Source organism: Nelusetta ayraudi, unplaced genomic scaffold, assembly GCF_046127955.1.
Source record: "Nelusetta ayraudi isolate G7.1 ecotype Tasmania unplaced genomic scaffold, CSIRO-AGI_Nayr_v1 ptg000008l, whole genome shotgun sequence".
In the NCBI taxonomy this organism is placed as follows: Eukaryota; Metazoa; Chordata; class Actinopteri; order Tetraodontiformes; family Monacanthidae; genus Nelusetta; species Nelusetta ayraudi.
In genome coordinates, this window is record NW_027466058.1 from 1,794,877 (window position 1) to 1,807,792 (window position 12,916).

Consider the following 12,916-nt stretch of genomic DNA (forward strand, 5'->3'; position numbering starts at 1 on the left):
AAAAAAAAAAATCTGTGGCGATGTTTCACGGAACTACCAAAATGACTGCAGTTCCCCAAACGTATATTTTCAAAAAGACAAAAATAATTGTGCACCTTAAACTATGGTGTTGTATTTATTTAAAAAAAAAAAAAAACGGTTAAAAAACAAAACAAAATGGAGTTAGTTTTCTGGTTTCAATCAAATGTATCGTCGTTAAAGCCAAACGTATAAACATGAAAAGACATTTCAACCACGTACTCGTTGTCAGCTGTGGTGTCATTACTAAAACAAAGTGGTTTAGCAGCACATTTGATAGTTTCACGCCGAGTTTACAATTTTGCACCAAAATGAGTCGTCTGCCACTTTAAGACTGTGACATCTTTGCAGTGTTTTGTCACGCAAATCTGGTTTTGACTGGTTTGAGCTAGTCCCCTGAGCATGCGCACTCGGTGTAAACAGGAAGAAACGGACGGAAAAAACCAGGGCAAATCGTAATTAGAGAGAAGAACATGACAGAGTCCAGAAGAGCGAGTATTTTTGTGTTTCCCGAGTTATTAACCACCAAAATGTTGCGGCATACTGCTTCACGCTTTCAGTGCTGCGTATTGTAGAAGCGGATGCGAAATATTTGCCGTACTTTGAAGATTAGCAAGCTAGCTGACGTGCGGCAGTGGCGGTTCGATAGAATTTCGTCGGGAAGATTTGTCTGCAGAGTTCAGTAAAGGCAATATTCTATTTTGTGTCTTACTAGAGTTAGGCTACTAGGATTCTTGAGCGATGGTTCAAAAAGATAAAACGTTAGAGACACCTGCGGTGGACAATGAGCAGAGTCCCAGCCCAGTCTCCGGAGAGGCTTGTGCCGAGGCTCCTGGCCCGGTGGAAGATTCTGGCCTTGCAGTCGAACCGACGGGGCTTCGGAAATTCATAAGTGGAGTGGTGGAAGGTAATCAATTTCGATTTAAGAAGTAACAATGAATTTTAGCTTGATTTGCATGCACATTCATGCATGACACATTGAAATGTTAATCATCAAAGGTGTAAATGTTACTGGATTCGGATGCGGTTGCATCCCATTTCGATAAAAAATAAAAATTTAAGTCATGTATGAAAAGGCAAAACTGTCCTAGAGGAAAACTGTTGTCATAAATACTATAGTGATCTGAATTAATCAATCTAATCGTGTTTAATCCTGGGGGACTATTGTGTGCTGGGGAAGATGGCAGTTCATTGTGCACAGGAAATGTCTTGAGCATTGCAGGCTGCATGGAAACCAAATGTGTTGTGTGACAATGCAGGCTTCTATGGTCGACCATGGACAATGGAACAGAGGAAAGAGTTGTTTAGAAGGTATGATAAGCCATAGAAATTATTCTGTGCACGTTTGAATCAGTTGAAGCAACTTACTCGGCCATATGATCTTACAAATGTGAAAATTCTAAATTCCACAGACAACAGAAATGGGGGCTGAATACCTACCTGTATGCACCCAAAGACGATTGCAAGCACAGAATGTTCTGGCGGGAAATGTACTCTGTCGAAGAAGCAGGTAATCACTCCAATTTCATGGATTATATGATCTTGACCGGGACAGAAAAAAAATATGCATACATTTTATATAAATATACCAGTATTAGTTACCGTGTGTGTCTCTTGACTATCTTTTAGAACAACTCATGACCTTAATTGGTGCTGCTAAGGAGCATGGGATAGAGTTCATCTATGCCATATCTCCTGGACTGGACATCACATTCTCTAATCAGAAAGAGGTTTCTGCACTCAAAAGGAAGCTTGATCAGGTATTTACTCTTAAATCAATTTCAACAAGACTGTTGAGCCACATCCACATCAAACTTGCTGTCTTTTTCTTACCGTTTTCTTTTTGTTTGTTTGTTTGTTTGTTTGTTTTTTTCAATGTAATGTTCAGGTTACCCATTTTGGCTGCAAATCATTTGCCTTACTTTTTGATGACATCGACCACAATATGTGCCCTGCTGACAAAGAGGTGTTCAGCTCATTCGCACACGCTCAGGTTTCTATCACCAACGAAATCTTCCAGTACCTTGGAGAGCCAGAAACCTTCCTCTTCTGTCCCACAGGTACCCACATTCATCACAGATAATTTTCCTACTTTCAAAAATCTGTTGCTAATCTTACATTACTATTTTGTGTCCCCCGGTACCATCTTTGCTCAAATCCAGAATACTGTGGAACCTTTTGCTATCCAAACGTCCCACAGTCACCCTACCTCCATACAGTAGGAGAAAAATTGCTACCTGGAATTGATATCTTATGGACAGGTGAGTCCCAAACTTGTTTTTACAGTTTTTGCAGCAAGCAATCGCATATGTGATTAGAGAAGCGTTGATGATGTTAATTTGCACCACATGAGTGTCAACAGGCAGCCATGATGTGAGCTCTCATGCAATGCAACACCTTTTTTAAAACTATTTTAAACCTCTGTTAGTTCCCCTGAAACATGATTAGCTGATCAAACAGCTCTTCTTTTCAATCAACATTTTTCTCCTGTTTGATGCAGAGCTGTCAATGTTCAGACAGTTGATACAACTATCATTTGGGATATCTTGCCTTGTTTGACAGGTCCAAAGGTGGTATCGAAAGATATAACAGTGGAATCTATTGAGGAGGTGTCAAAAATCTTAAGACGAGCGCCCGTGATCTGGGACAACATTCATGCCAATGATTACGACCAGAAGAGGCTTTTCTTAGGCCCATACAAAGGCCGCTCCACAGAACTGATCCCCAGGCTAAAGGGAGTCCTGACCAACCCCAACTGCGAATTTGAGTCCAACTTTGTTGCAATCCACACTCTGGCCACCTGGTACAAGTCTAATATGAATGGAGTGCGCAAAGATGTGGTCATGAGTAAGTTGCTTGAGATTTGTACCTGAATGTGATGGTCATAGTTCGATAAGGACTCACAGTGATTTAATGTGCTGCCACACTGTGCCTCATTTTGTTTTGTGTGAATTTCTATTCTCATTACTAGCTGATGGTGAGGACAGCACAGTGTCCATCCAGATCAAACTAGAAAACGAGGGCAGCGATGAGGAGCTTGAGACGGATATGCTCTACAGCCCGCAGCTTGCCCTGAAACTGGCGCTGACCGAATGGCTAGGGGAATTCTGTGTTCCTCGCCAGTACAACGGTAAGATAAATCCCATTTTGTATTGTTTCAGCACGCAAGATTCATCCAGCAGCATGATTTGGATTTTTCTTAATAAGGTGGCATGCACAACCTAAAAAAAAAAAAAAAAAATGTTTTCTTGTGGTCACATAATGTAACACGGTGAGGCTTCTGTCTTCTCAGACTGTCAGGTGCCTCAGAGTGATGCTGAAGGCACAGCTACTGATGAGCCACCCATGGCTTCCTCTCTCTGCTCTTCCACAACAGTCACCACTGTTTTCCAGGAGCCCATTATATCTCCAGCCATGCCACCGCTCTGTTTGAATCAAGTCACGCACCCCATGGCAAAAATACCTCCGGAGGAAGAAGAGGTGTGGTTCATTTTGCTTTTATAATACTCCGCATTGATCCATACACCCTGTTCTGTACCTTAGAATTTTTTCTGAGGTGGTGAGGTAAAAAAAAAAAAAAAATAGCCGCTGATTTTACATTGTTCCCGGTCAGGTGGAAGTGGAAAAAAAGGATTCAGATGAAGAGCCCATGGAGATGGTGGTTGAGAAGATGGTAGACGAGCCTGAAGCCGAAGTCGATGCAGAGGAGAAGCATGTTGGTCCGATACTGGTTGACAAGATTGCTGAAGACCTGAAGCCCATGGACACGGACAAGGAGACTGTGGTAGAGTCCAAGTCCCCCGAAGAGTCCATCCAAGAAGACTGCGGGAGTGACATCGCTCCCATGCAGACAGACGACCAGCTCAAACAGGTACAGTAAATATTTGCAGCATTCGTTCCCCCATTTATTTTTGCAACCGCACCAAAATTCCACTGGGAGTCCATAATAAATATTGCTGTTGTTTTGCATCCACAGGATGTTTACGTGCCTGGACCCATTGGGGATCCTCTGTTTACTGCAGAGCCCCTCACAATTGAGGACTTGACCTTGCTTGCGGAACTCTTCTATCTGCCTTATGAGCACGGCAACAAGGCTGTGCAGATGTTAAGGGAGTTCAACTGGCTCAGAGCGAACAGCAGCGTTGTCAGCGTCAACTGCAAGCCAAAGGAAACTGAAAAGGTGGGTCAGTTCGTGAAATAAACCCGGAGGAGAGTCTGGAGAAGTTGAAAAAAGGAGTTAATCATTGTCACATTCCTCGGTCCTGAAAACAAAATGGTGGATGTGTACTACCATGAATATCCATTGGGTGGTGTAGTTAGTACAAGCGATAGAGGGTCGCTGCGCCACAGTGTATTGAATTTTTATTTTGCCCTACCACTGGTTAACTGTTCACATGGACATGTCAAATTACATGACACTAAAATGATGACATAATTCTTTAAATATTGTTGATGTTTGAAGAAGTTAAATTCATTTCAAACGTTTTGAGAAAAGTAGAAACGCACAGAAATGAATTTAGAAATGCTCTATATGCATGTGCTTGGTTCCAATCTGAAATCACTCTCTTTTTGCCTGCAGGCCACGGAATGGAAGACCAGGGCAGACAAGTTTGAAGAGATGTGCTGCTCGGTCATCCACATGTTCACGCGGCTATCTAACACGGCAAATCGCACCATCCTGTATGACCTCTACCCCTACATCTGGGACATTAAGAGCATCATTTGTATGGTCAAATCATTTGTTCAGTGGCTAGGTACGTATGAGTGGCTCCACTGCACCTGTACTGTGTGAGAGCACTAGTACTCCAACACCATGAGCAATTGTCATTTTTAGCGTCAGAGATCATTTACACCCAAATCCATATTTTTAAATCCTAAATTATTAAAGCAAAAGCCATTTAATTTATGGATGGCATAGCTGCATGAACCGTGTGGTAGTCCAGTGTGATGCAGCCACATAGCCAGTTTAGAAACAGCTACAGTTCCTTTCAAAGTCTGCTTAACAGATGCCAATAGCACAAACAAGACTTTGTGATCTGTGGCTCCTATTTTGGCCAGTGGTAAACAGTAAAAATTCACTTGGCTCATTTTTTTATGACATTATCAGCCTTGCACAAAATAGTCAAGAGTGCATCACCTCTCAGTAGCCTCTCATTAGTATATCATGAACTGCTCACACAAGAATAGTTTTTTGTTTTTTTTCCTTCTTCCTTTTTTTTTTTTCTTTGACTGAATGCCACCTGCACTGCTGGTCTCGCCCCCTCCCCCCTCCCCCCCTACGTTCCACGTGAACAAAGTCCAAAATGTGGCCTCGTGGCGAACGGCCCAGGAGGGGTATTGCTGCTTGCTGTGTCTCCAGTAACATCATTGCTGTGTTGACACACAGACACACTTGCTTCCATCTCTCTGTCTGTGGTGAAGGGAGCCAGGGGGAAGCCCCCCACCTCCCCTGTGCCCTAGCGCGCCTGCGAGCTTGGAGAGCAAGTTGACTGACTGACTGTATGTGGAAGGCCATTCTGGTGCATGCGCCGTTTGTGTTTTTTTTAAAAAGACAGATCAGAACTAGTTTATCTCTGCAGAGCCACATTATTGTATTTACATTATTAAGTGAATTGAGTGGCATATATTTTTTTAAACCTTGTAACTACTTTACTTACTCTGTATCAGAGTGGAGTCCATCCCCCTTTTTATGATATTCTTGCTAGCGTTACTCCTTCAAAATGGTTCACTGTGATACAGTTTGAGTGAAAATAAGCTCTCCGTGAACCGCTCCGATCATTTTGTCGGAGCGTTCATTGAAACGGCATGAAGCACCAGCATGGCCTGTAGGTTACCGCCCCCGTAACCCAGTTTCATTCGCAGGTTTTCTGTCCTGTCCGGCAAAATGGTAAAGCTGAGGATTGTGGCCCACTGTACACAGCAGGCAGCATACCCACACTGGCAAGAGCCGCACCAAAACCAACACGCCTGGGCTTAATGCACCAAGGAGCAAACAGAGAGGCAAATGTTGCCCCCAGTAATTATTTTGCCAATAACCGCAGTGTCACGAAGTGTTGACGTCAGCCGTTGCCATTAGCTGCCCCCCCCCCCCCCCCCCCAATAGAAGCTGTGCAGCTGGCACTCGGTCACAACCACCCTGGTTACTGTAATGAAAACACTTACTATTAACTATTTTCTATTGTTTTCTCCCTTCGCCGTGTACAGATGGAAGAATCCACAGTACAAGTTTCTACTGCTATTGGATCGACAGTGGCCGATGTACGCGCAATGTTGGCGTTTCGTGTCCATCCTTAAAACAGCTTTGTTAATATATATATTTTTTTTATTTCATATACTACACTTGTAAATGTAAAGTGCTGTTTTTAGAGGGAAGGACGCGGGCCTCCGGATGAAGTCACATTTTGCGCAGCGATACAGTTTGGAACCTTAAGTCTTAACGCCTAAATTTCTCTCTTTGGCAGCATATCTCTAACTTGTTTTTTGTTTCTATCAGAAGGCCAGTAGAAGTGGCTCAGAGCAGCCTGACGCACCTACTCAAGGGAACTAAAACTTGTCTTTTGAATCCAAACGCTCATTTGGTTATGCAATGATCATTTGTGACTGCTGTAATGTGACCAGCGTGTTCAAACACACACATACACGAACTAACGGGTTATTTTCAGACCCTTGATTGTGTCTGATTCACGCAGTCTGAACAGAATCAGGCGACACCTTTGGCTCACTCGCCGGTTCCACTTTTAAGCACGTGCAAGTTTCCCAGTTCCTCCCGTGGGTGCGTCCGAGCGCTGTGTTGTGTCAGTTCGTCAGAGGAATTCCTGTAGCTTTCAGTGTGAGGTACAGACGTAAAGAGGTGCTAGCCAACCACCCACGCGCTGCAAGTTGCCTGGTCACATGAAAATGGCTGCTCATCCACCGGGTTCAGACCACTTAGACCATCAGAAGCTAAACAGCCCCCTTGTGTCTGCAAATATATCCCTGCCTCACAACATGTATTCTTCCTGTTGAGGGATTTCCGTGTCCTGTCTAAACGTGGCTTTACCGTAAACCTGAAAAGCCACTAAACTTTGGGAATGTCCCATAGTGTCCCCTCATTTCGTCTTCCTGGTTCGATAAACCCCACCCCCGCCCCTCTCGCCCCGACATCATGTGACGAGGCAGATACGTCGAGAATGTGACTTCACTCGGGACGCTCGGACGAGTGGGGAGACGGCAGCTGAAGCTTACTCCTGCAGGCCGGACCGAGTCGGAGTTTGTGCTTCTTACGGCCTGTTTGATATTCCAGTTCCATCGGCACATCTGCTCCCAATTTATTTTTTCTGCCTACAAGCGTTCAAAGTGCTTGTGGTCCACGGCGTGGAGAACAGACAACTGTTCTGTCAGGTCGTTCAAAAAAGGTTTTTGCTAAAACGGGAATTTTGGCACTGAGCTGATTGGAAACAGATTTCGTCTGTCAAGACGCGTAAGCTTTGGTTGCTGGATCCCCATTTGGCGATAAAAACCCTTTAGTAAATGTCCAAACTAGGCTCTTACGTAACAATGATTAGAGCAAAAAATACATCTATGGATAATGCTATTAGATTATATATGACCGCCCCCCCCCCACCCACCCCCCTTCTTCCCCATCTCCCCACTCGCCTCATCTGTGTCAGAGAGCCCCATCCTGTGGTAACACTGTCCGCTTGGCTCTGCTCCTAACAGGGTGTCGTAGTCAGTCCTCAGCACAATTCCTTAGAGGAGACCAAGAGCCCTGGGCCTTTAGGGGAGGTCTAGCGGGAGAGTTCCAGGTATCTAATGCACTGAATATCCAGCCATCCAATGGAAAGAAAAAAAAAAAAAAAACGTGTTATCAGTAAAGACGACGGTGATATGTGTCGGGTATGAAAAGGGCTTTGGTCTGTCAAAGGTCAGCTGATTGCAAATGACGAAGAGAGAGAATTTTCACTTTGCTGGGTTTCCCCCCAATAGCATGACAGCGTTGCTGTTTTGAAGACCTCGTCGGGCTTCTTTCCGGAAGTGGGTGACTCGAAACCCGCCCTCGCTGTAACGAGCTCGCGCGGGGGCCAGCGTGTCTTCGTTTTGGCGCAGCACTTCCTCAGCGAATTAATTTGAATCTCTTTCAGCGACTGCCCAAGGAGATGCTGCTTTCCCCACCGCGCGAGCGGCGCACGCGAGCATGGCTAGGTTTTATTTTTTCACAACATCTCGTTTCTTTGCAGGGAAGCACAGCGCACAAAAATACCCCAGCAGAACTCCCTGTCAGCGAGTGCCGCAAGCACGCACGCGCGCGCCAGCGGTCCGCAGCGCCGGCGAGAATCCGAGCATGTTTGCGATGGGACAACTCCATGATTAAACACAACCGCTCACAGCCCAAATTATTCAGCTCCATTAATGGACAGTAGCCAGACTTGGGGCGGCAGCTGGTATTGTGTGGCTCAGCTCGCCGCCATGAGGTTTGCCACTTTGGCTTTTTTTTTTTTCCTGGAGTTCTCCCTGGCTCTCTGCGCAAGCGATGTTACTTTTCTCAACAGGAGCGTCCTGCGCAGCGAATGTCTGATTCCAAAAAAAAGGGAAAGGAGCATCTCCTTCAGCCAGTAAAGCCTTGGTCAGACCAAACTGCTACCCAAACCCCCTCCGCCCCAAAAACCTGAAATGCAAACATGTATGTGCTGTTACTGTGCTCTGGTCATGAACATCACGAGGTGCTTGCTGTTCTCGCCCACTGTCAGGTCTATAAGGAATATTTCTTATCATTTTTCTAAAAAAAAAAAAAAGAAAGAAAAGAAAAGAAACTCCAGAAGCGGTTTGCTCTCTATCTGGTTCCTTTTGGCCTGATAGTGGCTCAGTTCTAGCAAATGCAAAGTGAGGCAGGGAACCAAAGCTGCGCCTCAGCCAGTCACAGGAGTCGACTGAACCTGTTTTTTCTTGATGCCCGCAGAGATTGTTGCCAATTGATGGTGCAAACGATCTTTTCTACCAGCCTCCTCCTTCACTGCCAACAACTAAACTCTATTCTATAAGGCCGTACTATCCCAAGGACGAGGTGAGAAGTTTCTTTCTGTTTTGTAATCATGCTTCTGTGCAGAGCATTGTTTGACTAGTTACCCATCAGTCGTCCTCCCTAATACTAATTATCGCCTCGTTATGCTTCGGCATAAGAAATGTGTTTTATAATGAGGCAATTCTGTTCATTAACATTTATATGAACGCTCATGGAAATCAGGCGTGAGACACTGTCCAACTATTCTGATCATATATTTGCAGTTTTGCAAAGGCGGCTCTCATTCTGCACTGACTTTGCATGCAGTTTACCGTCTGCGTGAATTTGGGATTGGCTGTTTTTCAGCGTTTTCTGTCTTTGTGTTTGCAGGCCGCAGTTTATAAAATCTGCAAAGAGATGTATTGTGAAGGAATGGAGGATGAGCCCTTCTCGGAGGACGACCCTGACCTTATAGGAGACAGGTAACAAATCAAGATGGATTCTTTACGGCCAGAGACCGATTTGTCGTCCCCCCCCCCCCCCAGCACACTTCTAACATAGTGCTTGTCTGACTGCTTGTTCCCAGGTTGGTGGGAGGCCTCCTGTCACTGAGTTCAGAGTACGGGTTTGTGCTGGAGGACGACGAAGGGATCTGTGGCTACGCTCTCGGCACTGTGGACGTCAAGCCATTCATCAAGAAATGCAAGTTGAGCTGGATTCCCTTCATGCAAGAGAAATACAGCAAGCCCGACTCTCAGAAGGACCTCACTGACGCTGAGGTAAGTTGTTTTTTTGTTTGTTTTTTTTCCGCCGTCATAATTCACTTTCTCACGTTTTGTTTATTCTTTGATATTTTGATGTTTTCGTATTTTGACCTTGTCTGCTTCCTGTTCCCTGCAGAAGATGATGCTGAGTTTCCACGAAGAGGAAGAGGGCCTTCCCGACTCCTTCCTCTCAAATTTCCCCTCCCTTATCAAGGTCGACATTCACGCCAAGGTCACTGACCCCAGTGTGGCCAAGAGCATGATGGGATGCCTTCTTTCTTCTCTTAAGGCCAATGGTAGGTCACAGCAGCTTATTGATTATTACTAGTTTCTTTCACTTTTCTTCAATTGTCACATTTCTAATTTTGTCTGTTACCCACAGGGTCGCTCGGTGCTTTCTGCAAGGTCCGCCAGACTGATAAGAGAATGTTGGACTTCTATAGTAAGCTGGGATGCTTTGAAGTGGCCAAAATGGAGGGTTTCCCCAAAGATATCATCATCATGGGTCGCAGTTTATGAAGAAATACGGTGCCACAGTGACAGACACCGAGAGCCGCAAGAGGCTTAAAAATACGTTTGCTACCTTCACGAGACGAACCTCGTGATGATTTGATACTACATTACCATCTGGGCGTGCCCTGGTTGGGGGGGGTGGTTGTCTTTTTTTTTTAGGATTTGTGTACAGAAGCACAGCAGAGTCCCAGAGCTGCTCTCCGACGCTTTGGCTCCGTCGGCCGCAGCAGAGAGTTCCGAAGCTGCACGTCCGACCTGTGGTCCGTAGTGAAGTGACGTGAGCCAGCAAATAGGAGCGGTGCTCCAGTCGGGATTTCTGGAGCCCCCCCCTCTCTACCGATATACCTCTGCAGGAAGGAACAACTCCGCAAGCCTTTTTCTCTGATTTAACGCATTATAACTGTTGTGGATGTGCCCTGCATGCCGAGAGCGAGCCACGTCGGAGGCAGAGCTGCGAAACAAGGACGTCCTCCATCCGAGGCGGCGTCCTGCTTCCGCCCCCCTGCTTCGACGGAGATGAATAACGCGGCCGCTGACACATTTAGAACGGCTTCGTATAAGGTGTTAGGTGCTACGTTAGTTTGCCTTCCATCGTCGTGGCATCGCAGTAGTCGCCGCTGCTCCATCAAAGCCTCAGAGGAAGTGCCCTTCGCGCGGTGTGTTGCTAACCTGATGAAACGGAAAGAAAAAAAAATGTAAAAATGAAAATAAAAACATTAAATCCGTTCACGTTCAACGTGAACAGTAAGTGTAGCTTCTTGGGGTTTGTGAGCATCACAAACCAGTTAAAGGAAAAAGTGTTACAGCTGCTTGAGAGTTGATCCGAATTGTCTGCCAGTCACATTTTGAACTCAACAGAGAAGCTTCAATGTGTTTACAAGCTTCAGCTTATTTCCCTTCATTGCTTTTGCTTTTTGACCTGTCTCGCTCTGTTTTTATTCTTCTTCTTTTAGCCGGGGCTTACTTCCCCCTTTCAACTACACACTTGCCTTTTGGTTTGTTGCCTTCAGACTTTGCTTTATATCGCAGACTGCAGCTTTTTTGTTTGTTCTTTGTGTTTGACGTTTTCCAACATCATTTTTGGCTCAAAATCTGTCATGTTACTCCATTGGCTTTGTCCTCATTTCAATTCCAGAGCCGTTAGTGGACATTCAGAACCCACATGCCTCCCTCGAATCAAGCACAGAACCCCGTCTCTGATCCCTAAATGACTGTCGGGGGTGAGTCTGTGGGAGAGGTTCAGGCACTTAATTCATATTTATGTATGCACCAATTTACGTACATTAAATGATTTGAGTAACCATAAAGTCAAGGATACATCAGCTTTTCTCTGTCAAAATGCTGTGTGATGTTTTCTTAAACTCTAATTCCAAACCTGACTTACAAAAGAAAAAACAGCAGCAGCAGGTGATCCGGTAGTGCGTAAAGTTGTGGCTTTGCTTAAACGTTCTTTTGCTCATTCTTTTTGTTGTTGTTGCTTTTTTAAGTATAGTTTACATCTGTTACCTTGCATTCCCCCCTGCATTGTTCCAACATTGCATCATTTCAAATGAATGTCTTCTCAGCTGAGCCTCAGTTTTGTTCCAAAGCACTGTTTAACTGTGGGAGCGCACACAATAATTCCTGGGCCTGTTCCCATCCGTCAATGAATGTTTTATATTCTGACAGTTACCCTCTTTTTAAAAAAAATAAAATAAAAAAATAAAAAAAATAATTGTATTTAAACCAAAAAAGCACTCGAGTTATGGATGGGAGATGACAAGAGTAATCAGCTGTTCTACAGTACTTGCCCTGCAGTGTGATGTTCCGGTGCTGTGTACATTCTTTATGTGCACGGGTGTAATACATTTGCTTTAGAGCAACTCTCATGTTATTCAGAGGTAGATGACAACCACTCACCTCTGTGAGCACAAGACTGTAGCTGGCTGACATTCTGTCCTGGTCAATCATACACTATATTATTTTGGTCATTAAAGCTGTGGCTGGCTTCGAGGGAAATCTCCTGTTTTTGTTACAGCACTTCCTATTCCAGCCGTCTCACATGGCTGTGATTCAGCTCCAAATAGAGGTCGCCAATCGATTCTTTTCATCTTCAGATTAGAGTGTTACTGCCCCTTTGGTTTAAGGTTCATTTGACACTCACTTGATCCTTGAAGCTTCTGTTCTGCCAATTGGGGTTTGATATGATGGGCTGTGACACAGAAAGGGCTCCAACTGTACATTTTGATTTTGTTGGGGAAGGGTCAAAACTGTAACTGTTTATCATGTAAAATTTGTATGTAAAATAAATACGAATTAATAAACCATAATAAGTTACCTAATGGTTTTCTGTATTTTTTTTTTTAATTTAGCAATAAGTGAAAATTTCTGGTACTACAAAATAAGTTTACTCTTATTTTGTAGGTCTTGCTTGTAGACAGAGGCAATTCTGCTGTGATCTGTTAAATCCATATTCTCTTTCAAGTTAGTCTTTGTCTAAATTGCAGGTTATTTATATTTTTCTATTGAATGATCTGCATTTCCTCAAAAATATTTATATTTCATTGGTTAAAACCAAAGATTTAACATATTTGATTAAAATTTAGTTTTATAATTGTCGTTTTTCTGTTAAGTCCCATAAATGTCCTTCTAAGTGCACATTTTT

At 44.3% G+C, this 12,916-nt stretch overlaps 1 protein-coding gene across 4 annotated transcripts; it reads left to right on the forward strand.

The window, feature by feature from the left end:
• The first annotated feature begins 412 nt into the window (after positions 1-412).
• oga (O-GlcNAcase) lies at positions 413-12,588 on the forward strand. Of its 4 annotated transcripts, XM_076018598.1 has the most exons (20): positions 413-509; positions 734-925; positions 1,278-1,329; positions 1,431-1,528; positions 1,648-1,778; positions 1,907-2,078; positions 2,181-2,279; positions 2,581-2,865; positions 2,990-3,148; positions 3,311-3,498; positions 3,632-3,889; positions 3,995-4,198; positions 4,598-4,772; positions 6,223-6,276; positions 7,717-7,802; positions 8,954-9,058; positions 9,386-9,477; positions 9,582-9,774; positions 9,896-10,055; positions 10,142-12,588. In XM_076018598.1, exons 2-20 carry the CDS (start codon positions 760-762, stop codon positions 10,276-10,278), a joined length of 2,814 nt encoding a protein of 937 aa, XP_075874713.1. In that variant the 5' UTR covers positions 413-509; positions 734-759; the 3' UTR covers positions 10,279-12,588. The 4 variants fall into 4 exon arrangements, with proteins under 4 accessions (XP_075874713.1, XP_075874712.1, XP_075874715.1 ...); XM_076018597.1 differs by having other exon boundaries at positions 420-925; XM_076018600.1 differs by having other exon boundaries at positions 421-925; positions 3,395-3,498.
• The last annotated feature ends 328 nt before the right edge of the window (positions 12,589-12,916 follow it).

What these genes read in the sequence shown, in the direction of transcription:
- oga (XM_076018598.1), top strand. Translation starts at nt 760, where the DNA reads ATGGTTCAAAAAGATAAAACGTTAGAGACACCTGCGGTGGACAATGAG. An exon ending in AATTGATATCTTATGGACAG is followed by an intron (nt 2,280 to 2,580) that starts GTGAGTCCCAAA and finishes CTTGTTTGACAG; the next exon opens with GTCCAAAGGTGGTATCGAAA. An exon ending in TACCTCCGGAGGAAGAAGAG is followed by an intron (nt 3,499 to 3,631) that starts GTGTGGTTCATT and finishes GTTCCCGGTCAG; the next exon opens with GTGGAAGTGGAAAAAAAGGA.